Source organism: Piliocolobus tephrosceles, chromosome 6, assembly GCF_002776525.5.
Source record: "Piliocolobus tephrosceles isolate RC106 chromosome 6, ASM277652v3, whole genome shotgun sequence".
In the NCBI taxonomy this organism is placed as follows: Eukaryota; Metazoa; Chordata; class Mammalia; order Primates; family Cercopithecidae; genus Piliocolobus; species Piliocolobus tephrosceles.
Window position 1 is genome coordinate 86593710 of NC_045439.1, and position 22764 is coordinate 86616473.

General features: G+C 38.1%; 1 protein-coding gene across 5 annotated transcripts in view; it reads right to left on the reverse strand.

Annotated features, from left to right (window-relative positions):
* Nucleotides 1–22764, reverse strand: part of SCAPER (S-phase cyclin A associated protein in the ER) — a 597115-nt gene that overhangs the window by 73225 nt on the left and 501126 nt on the right. For all 5 annotated transcript variants that reach the window (XM_023197631.1, XM_023197627.1, XM_023197630.1 and 2 more), the window contains one exon: nucleotides 19112–19344. In XM_023197631.1, the coding sequence (XP_023053399.1) occupies nucleotides 19112–19344 (233 nt within the window). The remainder of the gene's footprint in view (nucleotides 1–19111; nucleotides 19345–22764) is intronic.

Here is a 22764-nt window from a genome sequence, read left to right on the forward strand (position 1 = left end):
GTGTTACTTTACTTTCATGAGATTTACTCAGAGGTATTTGATATTTTCTGATGCTTTTTATAAATGGTATTGTTTTTTAAATTTTGATTTCTATTTTCTGCTATACATAGTGATACAACTGATTTTTGCATAAGTTATATTTGTATATTCAAACCTTGCTTAAATCTTACTTATTAGTTCTATTAAATAGTCTTTCTTGGTAGATTACATAGTTTTCTATATGTGCAATCATGAGACTGCAAATAACAATAGTTTTATTTTGTCCTTTACAAACTTTATGCCTTTTCTTTTTCCACTTCTTACTGAACTAGCTAGAACTTTCAATACAATGCTGAATAGAAGTGATAAGGGTAAACAGTCTTTGTGTATTCTTAATCTTAAAGAAAAAGTGTTTATTATTATGTATGATTTAGCTGTTTTTGCCATCTATTCCTAATTTGCTGTTTATTTTATTACCATGAAGTGGTGACACATTTTTTTTTTTTCATTTTTTCTGCATCTACTAAGATGATCATAGTTTCCTTTTATTGAGGTCAGTGCCCGGAGATAATCCTCAAAAGGTCTCACATTTTTGCATGTCTTGTGAGCAGATGAACTAACAGCTTTTGTTCTAGACTGTTTTCTAGAATGTTTGTATAGGGAATGGTCTTGGAAAATGGTCATGTCATCCTTTAGAGCAAAGGTCAGGTATGTTGGCTGTCCAGTAGAGTAAAGATAATGTCTACCTCCCAGGCAAAGGTTGAACAGGTCTATTATTAGCCCATTTTAAAGACTGGGGTTTCCTAAGATTGTGGCAGTTTCCTAAGCTGTGATGTAAACTCAATGCACGTGCAACATCCATGTGGGCCCACCCTGTGTTGTTTCTGTGGGACCTGGGGATAAGAAAAACTGATGAGAACATAAAGTTCAAATTGCTTGCTGTCTGTGAGTAATGAGGTCCCTTGTCTCTGACTAGGAGTCATGTATCTTTTGCCAGCATCCATGAAACTGTGTGGGCTAACTTGTTAGCCTGCAAAAAGGGTAAAATCTATGAACTTTCATGGTTCTTGAGAAGTTAATATGGCAATTTCTAAATGTTAAAACTAATCTTGCATTCCTAGAATAAATCTCATATCGTCATGATCCTTTTATATATTGCTTAATTTAGTTGCTAATATTTTGTTAACAATTACTACATTTATGTTCACGAGGAATGTGATCTGTAATTTTCTTTTTTGGAATATCTTTGTCAGATTTTGGTATTAAAGTTGCACCAGCATCATAAAACAGGCTGGCAAGTATTCCCACCTCTCCTTTGAGAGAGTTTGTGTATTATTGGTGTTATTTCTCCCTTAAGTGCTTTGTAGAATTTAGAAGTAAAGCCATCTGTACCCAGAGTTTTCTTTGTGGAAAGTTAAAGACAGCAGATTTCTGTTTTGGCGGAATAACATCAATTTACCATCCAAATAGCTCAGAAAACCTCAAGCAGAATAAGTACAATGGGAACTACACTGAAGCTGATTATGTCAAACTGCTGAAATTCAAATATAAAGAAAAAATCTTAAATGCAGGTGGAGGAGAAAAAATACACAACCTACACGGGAAAAATGAAAGCCGATTTCTCATAAGAAATGATGGAAGCCAGAAGATCATGGAATGATATCTTTAAAGTGCTTAAAGGAAAAAAAAATTGTCAAGGATGGAGAAGACCAAACAGTTATGTGAGAAATTAATATTAAACAAACTAGACTTCAAAGCAAGGAGTATTTAACACGAATAAAGAGGAATAATAATAAAAGGGCCACCTGAAAGACACAACAGTCTAACAGAGTTTCAAAATACATGAAGCAAAAATCATACGAATTAAATGGAGACAGATCCATAGTCACAGTTGGAGATTTTTAACACTCCTGTTTTGCTAATTGTTAAAACTAGAAAAAAATTAAGAACATAGAATTATGTTGTTCAGTATAGTAGTCATTAGTTTTATGTGTTTACTTAAGTTTATTTGATAGAATTTTCTCTTTCAGTCCTTTCAACGATTTTGTAAGCACCTAATTCTCTGTTTTATATCCTTTTCTCCTTAAAATAGCTATAATGGCTTCATTTTCTACAACTAAATCCAGACTGATACAATGACTGACAAACAATGCTCAACCTCACTAGTGATAAAGTCAGGGTAAATGAAGACGACAAAAACAAAACAGTGCATAACTATTAGACTGACAAAAACACTAGCAAGGATATGGGGAAATGGAAACTGCAATTTTTTTGATGATGGGAACTAAAATTTGTACAATTACTTTAAAGAACAATTTGGTGTTAACTTGTTGAATATCTTTGTCAGATTTTGGTTTTAAGGTATCAACTTTTTTGTATTTGGTATAAATTTTTGTCAGCAAATATTTAACAGTATTTTCTGATAGAAGTTGAACATGCATTTATTATATCATCCATAAATTACTCCTTTAGGTATATACCCTTGAGAAACTTTGTACAAGTATAGAAAAAGACTTTTATAAAGACATTTACTACCTCATTGCTTGAAACAGTCAAAAGGAATAAACTATTGCCCTGAGGTAGAAAATGGGTAAATTTGGGAATTTATTCACACAATAGAATCTGAAGAGCAGTTAAAATGAATTAGATAGATCTATGTGAATCAACATAAATAAATATAAAAAGAGTTAAAACATGTTACATTTCATTGCATAAAAATAACAATTGGTAAAATAATATCATAGCATTTACGTAAATGTAAAAAACCATTAAAAGTAGAGTATGTTGCTTATGGAGATAGATACACACACACATACACACACATAAAAAATACATGAAATGATATACACAAACTCTTAACAGCGATTTACCACTTGGGAGAGAGTAAGGGAAAAGGATAGGGAAGGGGAGGGGGAGGCAGTTGTATCTGCAACAGTTGGTTTCTTAACAACAACAAAAAAGATTTAACCTAAGACAAATATGAAAAATCTTATCAGTTAACAATTGTTGGTACACAGATAACTATAATTTTGTTTTGTGTATGTTGACAATATTTCATAATAAAATAATAGAAAATTTAAATATTAAAAATGGCAATAATGACTAAGGGTGAAAATCCATTTGCAATAATAAGATGAAGGGTTAATGTTTTGAATATGTAAAGAATTTTTATAATTAAAACATTTCAACACCTCCAATAGTAGAAAAATGGGCTAAGTACATAAGGAAGCAACTTACAAAATTATAAAAATGGCCAGTGAACATTAAAAAATATTCCCCATCACTACCAATATAAAAGTTAAATATTGGCTGGGTGTGGTGGCTCAAGGCTGTAATCCCAGCACTTTGGAAGGCCAAGGCAGGTGGATCACTAGAGGTCAGGAGTTCAATACCAGCCTGGCCAACATGGTGAAACCCTGCCTCTACTAATAAATAAAATACATAAATAAATAAATAGTACAAAAATTAGCCAGGCGAGATGGCACATGCCTGTAATCCCAGCTACTCAGAAGGCTGAGGCAGGAGAATCACTTGAACCTGGGAGGAGGAGGGTGCAGTGAGCTGAGATCACGCAACTGCACTCCAGCCTGGGCGGCAGAGCGAGACTCCATCTCAAAACAAAACCAAAAAAGTTAAATATGTTCATCTCTCAGTTTGACTAAGGTTTAAAAAGAATGATGATACCCAATATTGTCTAGGTTGAGGGTACAAGGACACACTCATGGGTACTCTTTGTGTAGGTCAATCTGGCAATATGGATCAAAATTCTTAAGGTATATTCTCTGACCCAGAAATTCTACTTTTAAACATCTATCATAAGAAAATAATCAACTGTATGAAAACAGAAAAAAAAAGGAAAAGAGGAGCATACAAAGATGTTCTTCAGTGTTATATGAAAAAGTAAAAAACTAAAATACACTTATATGTGTAATAATAGGTTACCTGAAGCAAATCATTCCTAAGTAGTGAAATACTTGGAAAACCAGTAAAAATTAATTTGCAAGTTTCTATTGACTTGAAAAAGTGAATTTAGAAAAGTATATGATGTGTTGGGTGTGGTGGCTTGCACCTGTAATCCCAGCTCCTCTGGAGGTTGAGGCAGAAGGACTGCTTGAGGCCAGGAGCTGAGTTACAGTGAGCTATGATCATGCCACTGCACTCCAGCCTGGGTGACAGCACACACACCCTGTCTCTAAAAAAATAAAATAAAAAAAGCACATTATAAAACAGTATTTATAGGTATTATATTTAAATAAAATAACTACATATATATTCACTAAAAAACACAAACCCAGTAATTATCTTTGGGTGGTGGAATTAAAGATAGTCTGTGTGTGTCAAAAAAACAAAAAACAAAAAACTGTACTCTTCTGTGTTTTCCAAATTGTTTTTGTCATTGAGCACATAGTAATTTCATAATTAGAAAAAGAACTTATTTTAAAAGGTGGTGGTAGAGAGACAGATACACCATCTGCTGCTGCAAGACAGCTTGAACACCTGAAGTAAAGAAATAGCAATGGAGTGAGGGTAAGAGTTTTGAGAAATAATTACAAGGCAGGATCAACAGGTGCTGGAGGATTAACTAGATACTGGTTTGGTAAAAGACTGAGAGATCTAGCTTAAGTAACTTAATAGGACATCGCTGTCATTGATAAGGTCAGAGGATACAGGAAGAGGAGCTCCTTTGGGTGGACAGATAATGTATTAAGATTTGAACTATGGAGTCTGAGGTATCTGTGGTACATCCTGATGGCAAGATATGTGGTCAGGGTCTGGTGGCCAGGAAAGTGTTAAGCTAAAATTTCTCCTTGAATACATAGATTCTAAAAGGCTGGTGGCTGGGCGTGGTAGCTCATGCCTGTAATCCCAGCACTTTGGGAGGCTGAGGTGGGCGGATCATGAGGTCAAAATATCTAGACCATCCTGGCCAACGTGGTGAAACCCCATCTCTAATAAAAATACAAAAATTAGCTGGGCGTAGTGGCATGTGCCTATAATCCCAGTTACTTGGGAGGCTGAGGCAGGAGAATGGCTTGAACCCGGGAGGTGGAGGTTTCAGTGAGCTGAGATCGCGCCACTGAACTCCAGCCTGGCGACAGAGCAAGACTCTGTCTCAAGAAAAAAAAAATTCAGAGATTAATGTGGTCAAGGGGTGTCAGCAAGATGACCAATTAGAGTTGCCTGGTGGTTGTCCCCCTCCATCCCAACAAGAAGTGACCAAAACAACCAGCAAACGATATTTTGACTGTAGTGACTGATGAAGTACACTGGAGAATACTAGAGGAGCAGCAAAATCCCTGTGGAACATGAAAGCCCAGGATACCACCACAGACAGGGGAGTAAGGTATCCTGCCTCTGCCACACTGTCTTCCCTGCTGGGATTAGCTCAGGGTCAGGGAGGACTTCTTACAGGGAAAAAGTAAGCTGGAGATTCCCAGCAGTCCTCATTGCCACCACAAATGCCAGCAAATCTTGCTACAGGAGAATCTCCCAGTACTCATAGGACCCAAATCTAGTTTGGAGAGTAGCTGGGAATTTGTAAACCTGAACTCTCTCAGAGTAGGATCTCATGTTGAGCACTCCCCACCCCTGTAATCTAAGTTGTCACAGCACAGATCATCTTGGAACCAGACCCACTGGTAGAGTATGTCCTGCCCTGGGGGCCAGTAGCAACTGACTCTCTCCATCTCTGAGGCCCTGCCATCATTTCACCATGTTCACATGGGTGCTTGCATCACTATTAAGTGTAGCTGGCTGGATCCCAGGCCAGACAAAATTACTGAGATGCCAGTGTCTGAACCCAGGTGGCATCCCACCCACCAATGGAACAGGCAAGCCTGCACTGTGGTGAAGCCACCGAACAGCTGGCTGGCCTGCTGTGCCCGCATCTGGCATGAGAGCTGGACCAGTGATGGCCCTGCCTCCCCAGAGAGACTACTGCATAGCCACATGGCTGGCCACACCTGCACATGCCTGAACCCAGCCTTGAAGTCAGCCTGGTTGTGGCTGCTGCCTCCTGGAGCGTCTGCCAGATAGTGTCTCAGACCTCTGTACAAACATGTACCTGGCCCAACAACCAGCCCAGTGCCACTGCCCCTAGGCTACAATGTCTGTGATTGTTTCAAATTCCTGCAGCCTAGGCTACTGAGGCAATCACAGAGATTGCTAATGAGAATTACAGTTGAAGAAACTGTACAGAGACCTTGCTACTAAGTCCACCCAGAACCAAAGGCAACACACTATACCCAATCAACAACCTAGGACCCACCTATAGGAAAAGGTCTCACCATATGAAGCTTATGGCAGAAATAAGTCCTAAACTATCAATAATAACTCTGAATGTAAATGGATTAAATACTCTAATTAAAAGATTTAGAGTGGTCGGATGGATTAAAAAGGACCCAACTATAGGCTGGCTACAAACGATATACCACATCATTAAAGATAAACATAGACTGAAAATGAAGGGATGGAAAACATAGGAAATAGGTAAGAGTGACTGTTCCACCTGATGTTCATATATCAATGTAGAGACACAAAAACATAAAAAAGCAAGGAAATACGATACCTCCAAATGAATACAGTAAGTCTCCAATAATGTACCCAAAAGAAAAGGATATTTACAAAATGTCTAAAGAGAAGTCCAAAATAATGATCTTAAGGAGACTCAGTGAAATACAAGAGAACACAAACAATTTAATTAAATCAAGAAAATTCATGATATGAAAGAGAAGCTGAACAAAGAGATATCACAAAAAAGAACCAAACAGAAATCACAGAGCTGAAGAATGCAATGAATAAAATGAAAAAAAAAAAAAAAAACTGAGTGCTTCAACAATAGACTAGATCAAGTACAAGAATTTCTGAACTTGAAGACAGGTCTTTTGAAATAACCCAGTCAGAGGAAAAAAAAAAGATACCAGAATAGAAAAGAAAGAAAAAACCCGTAAGACTTATTAGACATCATTAAGTGGACACATTTTTGCTTTATAGGTATGCTAGAGGGAGATGAGATGGAAAAAGGCACAAAAAACATATTTAATGAAATAATTGCTGAAAACTTCCCAAGTATTGGGAGAGACAAGGACATCCAGATCCAGAAAGCTTAAAGGTCCCCAATTATATTCAACCACGAAGATCCTCTCCAAGGTACATCATAATCAAACTGTCAAAAGTTATTTGATAATTCTAAAAGCTGCAAGAGAAAAGCATCAAGTTACTCGCACATAGATGTTTACAGCAGCACAATTCACAACTGCAAAAATATGGAACCAGCCCAAATGTCCATCAATCAACGAATGGATAAAGAAATGTGGTGTGTATATATATATATATACCATGGTATCTATATACCATGGACTACTACTCAGCCATAAAAAGAAATGAAATAATGGCATTTGCAGCAACCTGGACACAAATAGACATCATTATTCTAAGTGAAGAAACTCAGGAATGGAAAACCAAACATCCTATATTCTCACTTAGCAGGAGTTAAGCTATGAGGATGCAAAGGCATAAGAATGATACAATGGACTTTGGGGTTTCAGGGGAAAGGGTGGTGTGGGGGGTGAAGGATAAAACACTACAAATTGGGTACAATATACACTGCTTGGGTGTGCACCAAAATCTCAGAAATCACCATTAAAGAACTTATTCATGTAACCAAACACCACCTGTTCCCCCAAAAAACTATCAAAATAAAACAAAGATTAAAAAAAAAAGAAAGAAAAGTATCAAGTCACATGTAAGGGAATCTCCATTAGACTACCAAGTTATCAGCAGATTTCTCAGCAGAAACCTTGCAAGTCAGGAGATAACAGAAGGACAAGTTCAAAGTGCTGACTGCAAAAAAAAACCCCAAAAACCGTCAGCCAAGGAATACTTTATTCAGCAAAGCTATCCTTTAGATACGAAGTAGAAACAAAGACCTTTGCAGACAAGCAAAACCTGAGGGAATTTACGACCACTAGACCAGCTTTACAAGAAATGCTTAAAGAACTGCTATAACCAGAAATTAAAGAACAATAATTAGAACCATGAAGATGTGGTTGTAATTATTGTTGTAAAAAATTGTTAAAAACAAACCAGCTACAATTAAAAGCTAAGAAACACACAACAGATAAAAAGTAAATTAAAACAGCAAAATATAAATTGACAGGAGGGGGGAAAAGTATTTTTATGTGACCAATGGCAAATTGCTATCAGCTTAAGACAGCATATTACAACTGTAAGACTCTTTATGGTAGCCCCATGGTAACCACAAAGAAAGAAATTACAGCAGATACAAAAATGAAAAAGAAAAAGGAAACAGAGCTTAGCACCACAGAAAGTCACTAAATTGTAGAGGTAAACAGGAGAGAAAGAGCAGAACAAAGGATCTATTAAAAAAAAAAAAAACAGAAAACAATGATCAAAATGGCAAAAATAAGTCCTCACCAATAATAACTCTGAATGTAAACAGATTAAATTATTTACAAGATTTAGTGTGGTTGAATGGATTAAAAACAGATCCAACTATATGCTGCCTACAAGAGACTCACCACATCATTAAAGATGAACAAACAAAATGAAGTAATGAAAAACATGCAAATGGAAACCAAATGTCAGCAGGAGTAGCCATCTTTATATCAGACAAAATAGACTTTAAGTAAAAAGTTGTAAGAAGAGACAAAGTAGGTCATTATATAATGATAAAAAGATCAGTTCAACAAGAAGATATAACAACATATATGCACCTCACATAACTATGTAATAAATATATGTATACCTAACATTGGAACACTCAGATATACAAAGTAAATATTAATCATAAGCGAGAGATAAAATGCAATACAATAATAGTAGGGAACTTCAACATCCCACTTTCAACAATGGACAGATCATCAATAAAGGAAATCAACAAATAAACATGAAACTTAAACTGCACATTGACCAAATGGACCTAACAGACATCTACAGAACATTCCATCCAACAGCTGCAAAATATACATTCTTTCAACTGCACATAGGGTATTCTCCAGGATGGATCATACTTTGGGTTACAAAACAAGTCTTCACAAATTTAAGAAGAGAACGATCACATCAAGTGACCATAATTTTATAAAACTAGAAATCCTACCAACAAAAAAACTCTGAAAACTTTACAAACACATGGAAATATGCTACTAAATAACCAGTGGGTCAAGGAAGAAATCAAAAGGGAAATTTAAAAAATTCCTTGAGACTAGTAAGAATTGAAACACATCATACCAAAATCTGTGGGACACAGCAAAAGCAGTCCTAAGAGGGAAATTTACAGCAATAATGCCTACATCAAAAAAGAAGATAAACTTCTAATAATCTGATGATATACCTAAAGCAACTGAAAAAATAAGAAGGAACTAAACCCGAAATTGGTGGAAGGAAATAACGCTCAGAGCAGAAGCAAATGAAATAGAGATTAAAACTAATTCAAGGCCGGGCGTGGTGGCTCAAGCCTGTAATCCCAGCACTTTGGGAGGCTGAGACGGGCGGATCACAAGGTCAGGAGATTGAGACCATCCTGGCTAACATGGTGAAACCCCGTCTCGACTAAAAAATACAAAAAACTAGCTGGGCAAGGTGGCGGGTGCCTGTAGTCCCAGCTACTCGGGAGGCTGAGGCAGGAGACTGGCGTGAGAGGCGGAGCTTGCAGTGAGCCGAGATTGTGCCACTGCACTCCAGCCTGGGCGACAGAGCGAGACTCTGTCTCAAAATAATAATGATGATGATGATAATAATAATAATAATAATAATAATAATAATTCAAAAGATCAACAAAATGAAGAGTTGTTTTTTTAAAAGATAAAACTGACAAACTTTTAGCTAGACTAAGAATAAAAGAGAGAAAACACAAAATCAGAAATGAAAAAGGACACATAATCATTGATACCACAGAAATACAAAGGATCATAAGAGACTATTATGCACAACTATATACCAACACGTTTGATAATAGAATGAATAAATTCCTGCACACATGCAACATACCAAGATATAAACTATAAAAAGAAAATCTAAGCAGACCAAGAATGAGGGAGGAAATGAAATCAGTCATAAAAAAATCATCCATCAAAGAAAAGCCCAGGGCTGGGCGTGGTGGCTTACACCTGTAATCACAGCACTTTGGGAGGCTGAGGCCGGCGGATCAACTGAGGATGGGAGTTCGCGACCAGCCTGACCAACATGGAGAAACCCCATCTCTACTAAAAATACAAAATCAGCCGGGCCTGGTGGTGCATGCCTGTAATCTCAGCTACTTGGGAGGCTGAGGCAGGAGAATTGCTTGAACCCAGGAGGTGGAGGTTGTGGTGAGCTGAGATCGTGCCATTGCACTCCAGCCTGGGCAATAAGAATGAAACTCTGTATCAAAAGCAAACAAACCAACCAACCAACCAGGATCTTGAAGTTTTCACTGCTGAATTCCGCCAAATATTTAGAGAACTAATACTAATTATCGGCCAGGTGCGGTGGCTCATGCTTGTAATCCCAGAACTTTGGGAGGCTGAGGCAGGTGGATCACCTGAGGTCAGGAGTTCGAGACCAGACTGACCAACATGGAGAAAACCCGTCTCTATTAAAAATACAAAATTAGCCTGGTATGGTGGTGCATGCCTGTAGTCCCAGCTACTCGAGAGGCTGAGGCAGGAGAATCACTTGAACCTGGCAGGTGGAGGTTGTGGTGAGCCGAGATTGCGCCATTGCACTCCAGCCTGGGCAACAAGAGCAAAACTCTGTCTCAAAAAAAAAAAAAAAAAAGAACTAATACGAATTCTGAAACTACACCTCTCAAAATTAAAGAGGAAGGAACTTATTTTATGAGGCCAGCATTTCTCTGATTTCAAAACCAGAGAAACATGTAACAAAAGAAAATTACAAGCCAATATACTTGATGAACACAGATGCAAAAATTCTCAACAAGATACTAACAAACTAACTTCAATAGCACATTAAAAAGATCATTCACTGTGATTAGTGGGACTCATCCCAGGGATGCAAGGATAGCTTAACATATGGAAATCAATAAATATGACACACCACATTAACAGAAAGAAAGACAAAAAAAAAAAAAAAACCCTATGATAATTTCAAGAGACACAGAAAAACAATATGACAAAACTCAACATTCCTTCATTGAAAAAATTCTCAACAAATTCAGTATACAAGGAACATACCTCAACACAACATAAGTCACTTAAGACAAACCCATAGCTAAGGTCATAAGATTAGAAACGAGAAAAGGAGGCCCACACTTACCCCTCTATTCAACACAGTACTGGAAGTCCTAGCAAGAACAATTAGTCAAGAGAAAGAAATAAAAGGCATCCAAATGGGAAAGAAGGAAGTCAATATGTCCCTGTTCACAGATGTTTTTTCCTTTTTTTTTTTTCCCCCCAGAGATGGTGTCTATGTTGCCTAGGCTGATCTCAAACTCCTGGGCTCAAGATCCTCTTGCCTTAGTCTCCTGAGCTCCTGAGTAGCTGGGACTACAGATGCATACCACTATGCCTGGCACATGATCTTACATACAGAAAATCCTAAACACTTCACCAAAAAAAAACCTCTTTGAATAAATGAATTCAGCAAATTAGCAGGATACAAAAATCAACATACAAAAATCAGTGGTATTTCCATACATTAATAGTGAATGACCTGAAAAAGAATCAAGAGAGCAATTCCATTCACAGTAGTAATAATAAAAATAAGATACCTAGGAATTAACTTAACAAGATAAAAGATCTCTACATTGTAAACTATGAAAATAATTTTTTTTTTTTACAAAAAGAAATAGAGGAAACCAATAAATGGAAAAATAATCCTGTGTTCATGGATTAGAATAATTAATACTGTTAAAATGGCCATATTACCCAAAGCAATCTACAGATTTAATGCAATCTCTACTGGAATACCAATGACATTCTTCACAGAAACAAAAACAATCCTAAAATTCATAGGGAACCAAAACAAAACAGAGCCTGAATAGCCAAAGCAATCCTGAGCAAAAAGAACAAAGCTGGAGGCATCATATTAATTGACTTCAAAATTTACTACAAAACTGTGTTCCCAAAACACCATGGTACTTGCATAAAAACAGATACATAGACCAATGGAACAAAATAAAGAGTACAGAAATAAATGCATGCCCTGACAACCAACTTATTTTTGGTAAAGCTGCCAAGAACATGCAATGGGGAAATGAGAGTCTCTTCAATAAATCATGCTGGGATAATTGGGTATCTACATGCGGAAGAATGAGACTAGAACCCTACTTCTCACCAATACAAAAACCAACTCCAAAATAACTTAAAAATGTCAATGTAAAACCTGAAACTATGAAATGTACTGGAAGAAAACACAGAGGAAATGTTTCACAAGATTGAGTCAGGCAAGGATTTTAAAAACAAGATCTCAAAACCACAATTAACATACCAAAAATAGACAAAGGGGATTATATCAAACTAAAAAGATTTTACACAGCAAAGTTAACTAACAGAGTGAAGAGACAACCTGCAGAATGGGAGAAAATATCTGCAAACTATACATCTGATAATGGGTTAATATCTAGAATATATGCAAAACTTAAATAACTCAACAGTAAAAAACAAAACAACCCAATTCAAAAATGGACAAAAGATCTTAATAGACTTTTCTCAGAAGACATACAAATGGCCAACAGGTATATGAAAAAATGCTCAACGTCACTAATCATCAAGGAAATGCAAATTAGAACCACAATGAGATACCAGTCCACTCCAGTTAGAATAGTTATTATCAAAAAGACAAAATAAGATGCTGGGTACAGTCACACATCCTTGTAATCCTAGCACTTTGGGAGGCTGAGGTGGGAGGACTGCTTGAGCCCAGGAATTCACAACCAGCCTGGACAACATAGTGAGAGTTGTCTCTATAAAAAAAATTAAAAAATTAGTTGGTGGATCACCTGAGGTCAGGAGTTTGAGAGCAGCCTGGCCAACATGGTGAAATCCCATCTGTACTAAAAATACAAAAATTAGCCAGGCGTCGTACCAAGCACCTGTAAGCCCAGCTATTTGGGAGCCTGAGGCAGGGGAATCACTTGAACCTGGGTGGCAGAGGTTGCAGTGAGCCGAGACTGCACCACTGCACTCCAGCCTGGGTAACATGAGCAAAACTCCATCTCAAAAAAAAAAAAAAAAAAAAAAAAATTAGCTGGGTGTGGTTGTTTGCACCTGTAGTCCCATCTACTTGAGAGACTGATTTGGGAGGATTACTTGACCCTGGGGGGTTGAGCTGCAGTGAGCCATAATTGTGCCACTGCACTCCAGCCTGGGCAACAGTGTCTCAAAAAACAAAACAAAACAAAAAAGACAAAACAAACATTGGTGAGGATGTAAAGAAAAGGAAACACTTAAACACTGTCGGTGGGATTGTAAACTAGTATAGCCATCATATAAAAAGTCTGGAAATAGAATTACTGTATGATCCAGCAATACCACTGCTGGCTATAAATCCAAAGAAATGAAATCAGCATGTCAAAGAGGTATTTACACTCCCATGTTTATTGTAGCACTATTCATAACAGTCAAGATACGGAGTCGACCTAAGTGTTCTTCACTGGATTAAAGGATAAAGTGTGGTATACATACATAATGGAATACTATTTAGCCATAAAAAAGAATGCAATCTTTCTTTTTTACAACATGGATGGACCTGGAGGTTTTTATGTTAAGTGAAATAAGCCAGGCACAAAAGGACAAATATTGCACGATCTCACTCAAGTGTGTAATCTAAAAAGAGAAGTTCAGGTTGGTATCACAGAAGCAAAGAGTACACCAGTGGTTACCAGAGGCTGAGGAGGGGGTGGGGGAAGAAGGGAGGAGGAAGAGAGGTTGGTCAATGGGTACAAGGCTACAATTAGATAGGAGGAATAAATTTTGGTGTTCTATTGCATAGTAGAATGACTATAGTTAACAGTAAAGTGTTATATATTACAAAATCCCTAGAAGAAAGGCCTCTGAACATTCTTACCACAAACAAATGACAAATGTATGAGGTTATGAACACAATAGATATCCTGATTAGATCATTATATAATATATACATACAAAAACATCAAAATGTACTCAGTAAGTTTGTACAGTTACTGATATGGTCTGGCAGTGTCCCCACCCAAATCTCATCTTGAATTCCCACGTATTGTGGGAAGGACCTGGTGGGAGCACTTGAATCATGGGGACAGGTCTTTCCCGTGCTGTTCTCAGGAGAGTGAGTAAGTCTCATGACATCTGATGGTTTTTTATAAAAATGAGTTCACTTGTACAAACTCTCTTTGCCTGCCACCATCCACGTAAGTTGTGACTTGCTCCTCCTTGCCTTCCACCATGATTGTGAGGCCTCCCCAGTCATGTGGAAATGTAAATCCGTTAAACCTCTTTTTCTTTCCAGTCTTGGTTACGTCTTTATCAGCAGGGTAAAAACGGACTAATACAGTAAATTGGTACCAGTAGAGTGAGGCTCTGCTAAAAAGATACCTGAAAATGTTGGAAGTGACTTTGGAAATGGGTAACAGGCAGAGGTTGGAACAGTATGGAGGGCTCAGAAGAAGACAGGAAAATGTGGGAAAGTTTGGAACTTAAGAGACTTGTTGAATGGCTTTGACCAAAAATGCTGATAATGATAAGGACAATGAAATCCAGGCTGAGCTGGTCTCAGATGGCGATGAGGAAACTGTTGGGAACTGGAGCAAAGGTGACTCTTGCAAAGAGATTGGTGGCATTTTTCCCCCACCTTAGAGATTTGTGGAACTTTGAACTTGAGGGAGATGATTTAAGGTATCTGGCAGAAGAAATTTCTAAGCAGCAAAGCATTCAAGAGGTGACTTGGGTGCTGTTAAAAGCATTCAATTTTAAAAGGGAAACAGAGCATAAAAGTTTGGAAAATTTGCAGCCTGACTATGTGATAGAAAAGAAAATCCCATTTTCTGAGGAGATATTCAAGCCACCTGCAGAAATTTGCATAAGTAACAAGGAACTGAATGTTAATCCCCAAGACAATGGGGAAAATGTCTCCAGGGCATGTCAGAGGTCTTCATGGCAGCCCTTCCCATCACAGGCCTGGAGGCCTAGGAGGAAAATATGGTTTAGTGGGGCAGGCCCAGGGCCCCCCTGCTCTGTACAGCCTAGGGACTTGGTACCCTGACTTCCACCCACTCTGGCCATGGCTAAAGGGGCCAAGATACAGCTTGGGCTGTTGCTTCAGAGGGTGGAAGCCCCAAGCCTTGGCAGCTTCCATGTGGTGTTGAGCCTGCAGGTGCACCAAAGCCAAGAATTGAAGTTTGGGAACCTCTGCCTAGATTTCACAGGATGTATGGAAATGCCTGGGTGCCCAGTTTGCGGCAGGGGAGGGGCCATCATGGAGAACCTCTGCTAGCACAGTGTGGAAGGGAAATGTGGGGTCAGAGCCCCCACACAGAGTCCCTACTGTGGCACCACATAGTGAAGCTGTAAGAAAAGGGCCACCATCCTCCAGATCCCAGAATGGTAGATCCACTGACAGCTTGCACCATGTGCCTGGAAAAACTGCAGACACTCAATGCCAGCCTATGAAAGCAGTCAAGAGAGGGGCTATACCCTGCAAAGCCATACAGGCAGAGCCGCCCAACATGATGGGAACTCACCTCTTGCAACAGCGTGACCTGGATGTGAGACATGGAGTCAAAAGAGATCATTTTGGAGCTTTAAGATCTGACGGCCCTGTTAGATTTTGGACTTGCATGGGACCTATAGCCCCTTTGTTTTGGCCAATTTCCCCTATTTGGAATGGGTATATTTGCCCAATGCCTGTACTCCAATTGTATCTAAGAAGTAACTAACTTGCTATGGATTTTACAGGCTCATAGGCAGAAGGAACTTGCCTTGTCTCAGATGAGACGTTGTACTATGGACTTCTGAGTTAATGCTGAAATGAGTTAAGACTTTGGGGGACTGTTGGGAAGGCATGATTGGTTTTGAAATGTGAGGATATGAGATTTGGGAGGGGCTGGGGTGGAATGATATGGTTTGGCTGCATCCCCACCCAAACCTCATCTTGAATTCCCATGAGCTTTGGGAGGGACCCGGTGGGAGGTAACTGAATCGTGGGGGCAGGTCTTTCCCATGCTGTTCTCGTGATAGTGAATGAGTCTCAAAAGATCTGATGGTTTTACAAAGAGAAGTTCCTCTGCACAAGCTCTCTCTTTGCCTGCCACCATCCATGTAAGACATGATTTACTCCTCCTTGTGTTCTGCCATGATTGTGAGGCCTCCCCAGCCATGTGGAGCCCTCTTTTCTTCTCAGTCTTGGGTATGTCTTTAACAGTAGTGTGAAAACGGACTAATATAGTTACAATGTGCCAATTAAAAAGTAAATTAAAAATGAAAGAAATTCAGATATTTAATAGTAAAATAAAATTAGTTGGATATGCTGTAAAAATCTTTTTAAATTTTTGACATGGCCTTCTACAGTGTCTGGCACAAAATTAGTATGGGTGACCATACTTTGAATTGAAAAATATTTCCAAGAATGGCTTAGGTGCAGAAACTTGACTGAAAAAAATAAAATAATAAGAATAAATACTGTAATGATCTCATGTCTCTTAGATATCTTCCTACCTCTTCTATGCCAGATAAGGGGAAGAAAGGGATAGATGTCAGAATCTGCTCCTGCTCTACTTCAGGGATACAGCCAGAGAACAGCTCCAACGACTGCACTGGAGCCCTTTCTACTCAACTTCACAACTGACAAAAATGTCCAGATTGTAACAGGGAGTGGAGTGAGACTTCTTGTCAGTTCCTATCTGGGAAGGTGAGAAGGCAAATATGAAAATGATTAACAAAAAAAAAAATTGCTTTGTTTGCTACACTAGGCAGATGTGAAAGTTTGTGGTTTTACACACAGGCTTCACCAAGCCAACTAACAATGCATTATCTGTAAGAAAACAATATTCAACAACAGTGGTTCAAATCAGAGAAAGACTGGCATGGTATTTTTTTAAGCAGTATGGTTGTCAATCATCCTTTTTAAGTCACATGAGTTATTTGGTTTGGCAGATTACCATTGCTCCTTCCTAAAGGAGGAAGGTATTAGGGGAAAAATACCTCCTAAAGGAAGGTATAAAAAGAAGGATTTGGTATTTATAATAATATATGTGAAAAAGTATGTATTTCCCCCTGGAAAGCCCACTGGAATTGTAATGAAGCATTTGAATGGGTCTTTTGCTTCATCACAGCTGAGGCATGTGGCTAAGTTGTCTGGATGACAAGAATGTAGGGTTGCTGCATCACAGGGTAGCCCAAGGGAGAATGCAGGAACAGAATGACATTCGTCAGCAGAGAGGGCAAAGCTCTACAATGACCAAAAGGACATGGGGAATTGAATGGGATCAAGCAACTGAGAGAGAAAGGCCAGGGAGGCTAAAAGTCAAGTGCTGTAAGATAAATGGTTGCGGCCCAAAGGGCCTGGTGCTCTCCAGCAATAAATATACTTGAGGAAAGAGGACAGGCAGATAGAAGGGGTAAGTGAACAAAGTAATCAAGGGTAAGGAAGCTACTGAATGAAACAACTGTTCCCAAGAAAGCACTACAAGAAAGCAGAAGAAATTTATGAACTGTGAAAGAAGCAAATACAGAGGAGTGCATTCTTGTTCTTCTGTTAAGCAACCATAAGCTTCAGAGAGCAACAAATTGCATGGATTTGGGGAGCCAGAGATCAGTGCAGAACACAGAAGAGGTGCTGATAGGTGGAACAGGTAATTGATTAACACCAGATGAAACTCTGTTGGGAAATAAAAAATTAACGAGGGTAAATGAGTTCAGATGCCAAAGCAGGAGTAAATTTCCCTGGAGAGAAGGTGACCTTAGAAGGAAACAGGGCTGACCTTGAACAGGTGTCACAAATTGCCACATCTGTGTAGTGGAAAGCATATAGGTGTTGGGAATCCAGCTAGACATGAGTTCCAGTCTCAGTTCTCCTACCTACTTTTAATCTTATTTATTACATAACCTTGGGCTAAGCACTGAACATCTCTGAGGAATTTCCTCACCTCAAAGTTTGGGTTAGAAATCCTACACTTATGGGGCTGCAAAGCCTCTACTATAATTACCTTACACTTACAGGAACCTTCTAGGGTTACTATACTATACTGTAGGTATAACCCTATAAGGTTAACCCTACTAGGTGTAAGGTATTGTACTATAATGGGTACTCTGTACATGGTAGCTATTATTGCTGTTTTAAGTCTGAATCGAATTTATAACCAGAGATGAACTGAGATAGGGGAGTTCTCAGAAATTCCTTCAGTTGGAGAGAGTTGACATCAAGAAAGTTGTAAAAGCTCTAACGGAACACATTCTAACATCACATATCTAAATATCAAGAAAAGCCAGGTGTGGTGACTCACACCTGTAATCCCAGCACTTTGGGAGACTGAGGCAGGTGGGTCATTTGTGGTCAGGAGTTTGAGACCAGCCTGGCAAACATGGTGAAACCTTATCCCTACTAAGAATACAAAAATTAGCCAGGCACGGTGGCATGTGCCTGTAATCCCAGCTACTCAGGAGGCTGAGGCAGGAGAATTGCTTGAACCCAGGAGGCGGAAGTTGCCGTGAGCCGAGCTTGTGCCACTGCACTCCAGACTGGGTGATAGAAAACAAAAACAAAAACAAAAAAACAACCAAGAATGATACCTGAGCTCTACTTATACTGCTTTTCATTAAAAGAATTTTCTTTCTCTCTACAAAACTGCTTTAAAAAATCCATTGTGCTCTTCTGTGTTTTCCAAATTGTGTTCATCATTGAGCATGTATTCCTTTTATAATTAGGAAAAAGAACTTATTTTTAAAAGGTGGGGGTGAGACAGACAGACATGCTGTCTGCTGCTGCAAAAGAGCCTGAATATCTGAAGTAAAGTATTAATAGCAGCAATGGAGTGAAGGTGATAAATCTGAGAAATGTTTACAAGGTATTTTTGGTATTCTCTACCAGGAATGTATAAATGACATTGTGAGAACCACTGCCATAACATGGGCCTTGAGATTTAAATTATTTTAATATAGTTTTTTAACAAAGAGCAAAGTTTTAAGAACTCTAGCAATTTTACCTGATAAGGTCCTGAACTCGATTGTTAAAAGCATCACCTTGTGAGGGTTTGTTTTTCATTTCCTGTGTTGGTATTTTGGGGGTAGCTGGCTGGCAGTTTCCATCTGGTCGACTGGCAATCAGGCAGCCCAAAACCACAGCACTGACTTTGAGAAGTCCCGTTGTCAAGCCCTCAAAAACTTGTTTATTTGTATTTCTTCCCAAAATAGTATTATTTTCATCTGGAACATAAACCTAGATGAAAAAAAGTACAGTAAATATGTTTCAATAAAACCACCAAAAATGGGCAGAGATAGTTTAGAACATTTCTGGAATCATAAGTAATTTTGACAATCTAAAATGTTGAAGAGTGTTGGCTCTGAAATCAGACCGTAAATTCAAATCTGAGCTTTACCCTCAGTACCTGATGTCCCTGGATAAGGTTACTATTTCAAAATTCCAATTTCTCATCTATAAAACAAGGATAACAAGAGTACCTGTATCATATAATTTTTGTGATTATTAAATGAGCTAATACATATAAAATGTTTAGAATATGCACAGGCACACAGTGAGTATTCAATACTTACTTAATAAATTATATTAAAAATGTAAATGAACTCAGAAAACAAACTGATAAAATAATAGCACTGTTTCTTATCACAGTGTATTAAAAAATATCTAACCTGAATTCCTCTATCAGGATGAAATTTGCATTTCCTACTACAAAATGGCAAAACAGTTCTTTCCCTATACATAATGTCACACTCAGCTCTCTTTGTGTATAGTTTACAAGTAATGTGGTTGTTAAACGTTGGAGCTTGGACCATGGCTCTGCAGTATATGATCTGAGACAAGTTCCTTGCTTTCTGTATCTCCCTAGCTCCCAGGACAACTCTGAAGTTCAACTAAGAAGATGAATGGGAAAATATTTGGTAAAATATTAAATTCCACAAATGTACCTACTTGGTGACAACTGGTCTTTGCCTCATTTTCACTATTTATCTGTATCAGTTCTACCAAAGATAGAGGAATAAATGATCACTTGGATCCAAAAGGGGATCCTTAGAAAAAACAAGCAACTTATTGGCCAGAACTAGTCACACAAGTCCACCTAACCACAAAGGGAGCCAGGAACTATCATCCTATAATGTACTTGGAAAGAGAGAAAGAATCAGAACATCTGGTAAATAGCACTATCGACTGCATAGTAATAGTTATTGTTTTTTCTATTATGACTATGCAAACATGCACAGCTAATCTACTTAATATTTACCCGTTTGTCCAAAATTTTTGGTTTTACTGAGATAATCATTTTTCTCTATATGTTGAATTTCCTATTTATGTGTCATCAATTGTCTATCTTTCTGGTCAAAATGAAATTTCCTCTCAAGTTCATCTACATCAGGGATTGCTGATTCTTTTTCCTTCTCCAAAGGAGACATTCTTCCTGAAATCTGCCACCCTCCTTCTCTAACCTAGACTGGTAGCTCTCTAGGCCTACTACACAGCTCTAGGTTAGATGCCCTTATTTCTTGGATCACGTCTTCCTTTTCTTTACATACAATTCTCTCATTTTGGTGTAGGGTCTATTCCATCATCTTCCTAAGAAAGAGTGCACAGGAAGAAACATTTTGAGATTCTGCACGTTTAAAAATATCTTTTATTATCCTTACATTTTATCTATAGTTTGGCTGGATATAGGATTCTTGGTTGGAACCCATAATCCTTTAAGTTCTGAAGGATTGCTCCATTGTTTTCCACTTCAAGCATGGCTGTTTAGAAGTCTCTAATTCCTAATACTTCAGTGCACATCCTGTAGAACTTTGAAACTCCAGAAACAGAATCTTCTTATGGCTGATTTCCTGTGCCTTGGTATAGATTTTATTTATTGTGTGAAAACTCAGTGGTCTTTTCAACTTGAAAGTTTTATGTTTCATTTCTGGGAAAATTTCTTGCATTATTTCTTTGCTAATTTCCTCCCATTTTCTCTGTTGGATTTTTTGTTTTGTTTTGTTTTTCTGGAGACAGTCTTACTCCGTTATCCAGAAAGGAGTGCGATGGCACGATCTCACCTCTCTGCAACCTCTGCCTCCTGGGTTCAAGCGATTCTGCTGCCTCAGCCTCCCAAGTAGCTGGGATTACAGGTGTGTGCCACTACACCTGACTAATTTTTGTATTTTTAGTAGAGACAGGGTTTCACCATGTTGACCAGGCTAGTCTGGAACTCCCGACTTCAGGTGATTTGCCCACCTTGGCCTCCCCAAATGCTGAGATTGCAGGCATGAGCCACTGCCCTTGGCCTTCTGATGGATTTTGAACCTAGACTGAGCTTCTAATTTGGAAAATATTTTCTCTCTTGCTTTTCATCTTTTTATGTTTTTTCCTACTTCTTTGGAGACTTCCTTAACTTACTTTCCGGTCCTACTAATTTTTTTTGTTTCATCAGTTATATTTTAAAATTTCAAGAGTTCTTTTTGGCTTTTTATATGTTTTGGTAGTGTCTTGTTTTTATTTCATGGATGCAATATCTTCTCATCTTTGTGAAATTAGACTTTTTAAAAGATTTTCTTTTGTTTCTTCCATGGTCTCTGTTTCGTTTGAGGTTTTCCTGTATTTCAGGTTGGAGGCTTTCCTCAAATATGTATTAATCTTGGGCTTTTTGTTCATATTTAAGATTGATGAATGAATATATCAGTGTATCACAATCTGGATCTAATCAATCAGAAGCTGAATACAAACTTCTGCATGAGGGGTTTCAATTTGGATGATTAGGTTGAGACCACACTTTTTTCTGCTGGGGGATCCCAGCTTTTAATATTTGTAAGTCTATTCTCCCGGGACAGTTAATTTCATGATATAGAATGAAATCTTATATCCTCCACAAACCTGGAGTGTATAACATGGTGCCCATTTTCAGAGGTTCACTGGAGAAGGGGGCTTAGTGTCTTACTGTTCTGAGAATGGGTTTTCTCACTTTGTTTTTGTATGGCTGTGCCTGGTGTCCCCATGTTCTATGTAACTTTGATTGAAACTGGTGTCTTTTTTGAGGGTTGGGCAATGACAGTCACTTGGCTATACATATAGTAGGTAGGTTCTAAGGCATCCAGGGCACCTAAACTGCCTTTTATTTAGACTTTCAACCAATTACCCTCTTTGCAGCCCCACTTGTGCCCTCATTTTCTGAGAGAGCCAGTAACTCTAATTCTTGAGCCCTGCTGGGATTCTGTGGCACAAATTTTCTTCTGGCGTTCTGCTAATTTAGGCAACTGTCTTTCAATCATGTGCTTTCCAGATTGGAAAAAAAAAAACAAAACAAACTTGCTTTCCTTTCCTTCCTGTGCTCTTTCTTTGAGGGTTTATGACTTTCATCTATTTACTAGAATATTAGTAAGGCCTCTCGACAGAGAGAATGTAATTTATGTGTTCAACTGGCCACATTCTAAAATTAACTCAATAAATCCTCTAAAATACAACTTTCTTTTTCTTTTAAACACTGTAGAAAGAATATGAGTAATACATTTCTAGGTAATGTCAGGGTTCTTCATTCATCACAAATTTTCATATTCCTTTTTCTCCAACAACCTTGTACTGTTTTTCATCATGAAGTATTTAAAATAAAACACTAGGTATGCATATTGTACTTAGCAATCTTTCATTTATCTAGAATTTTTT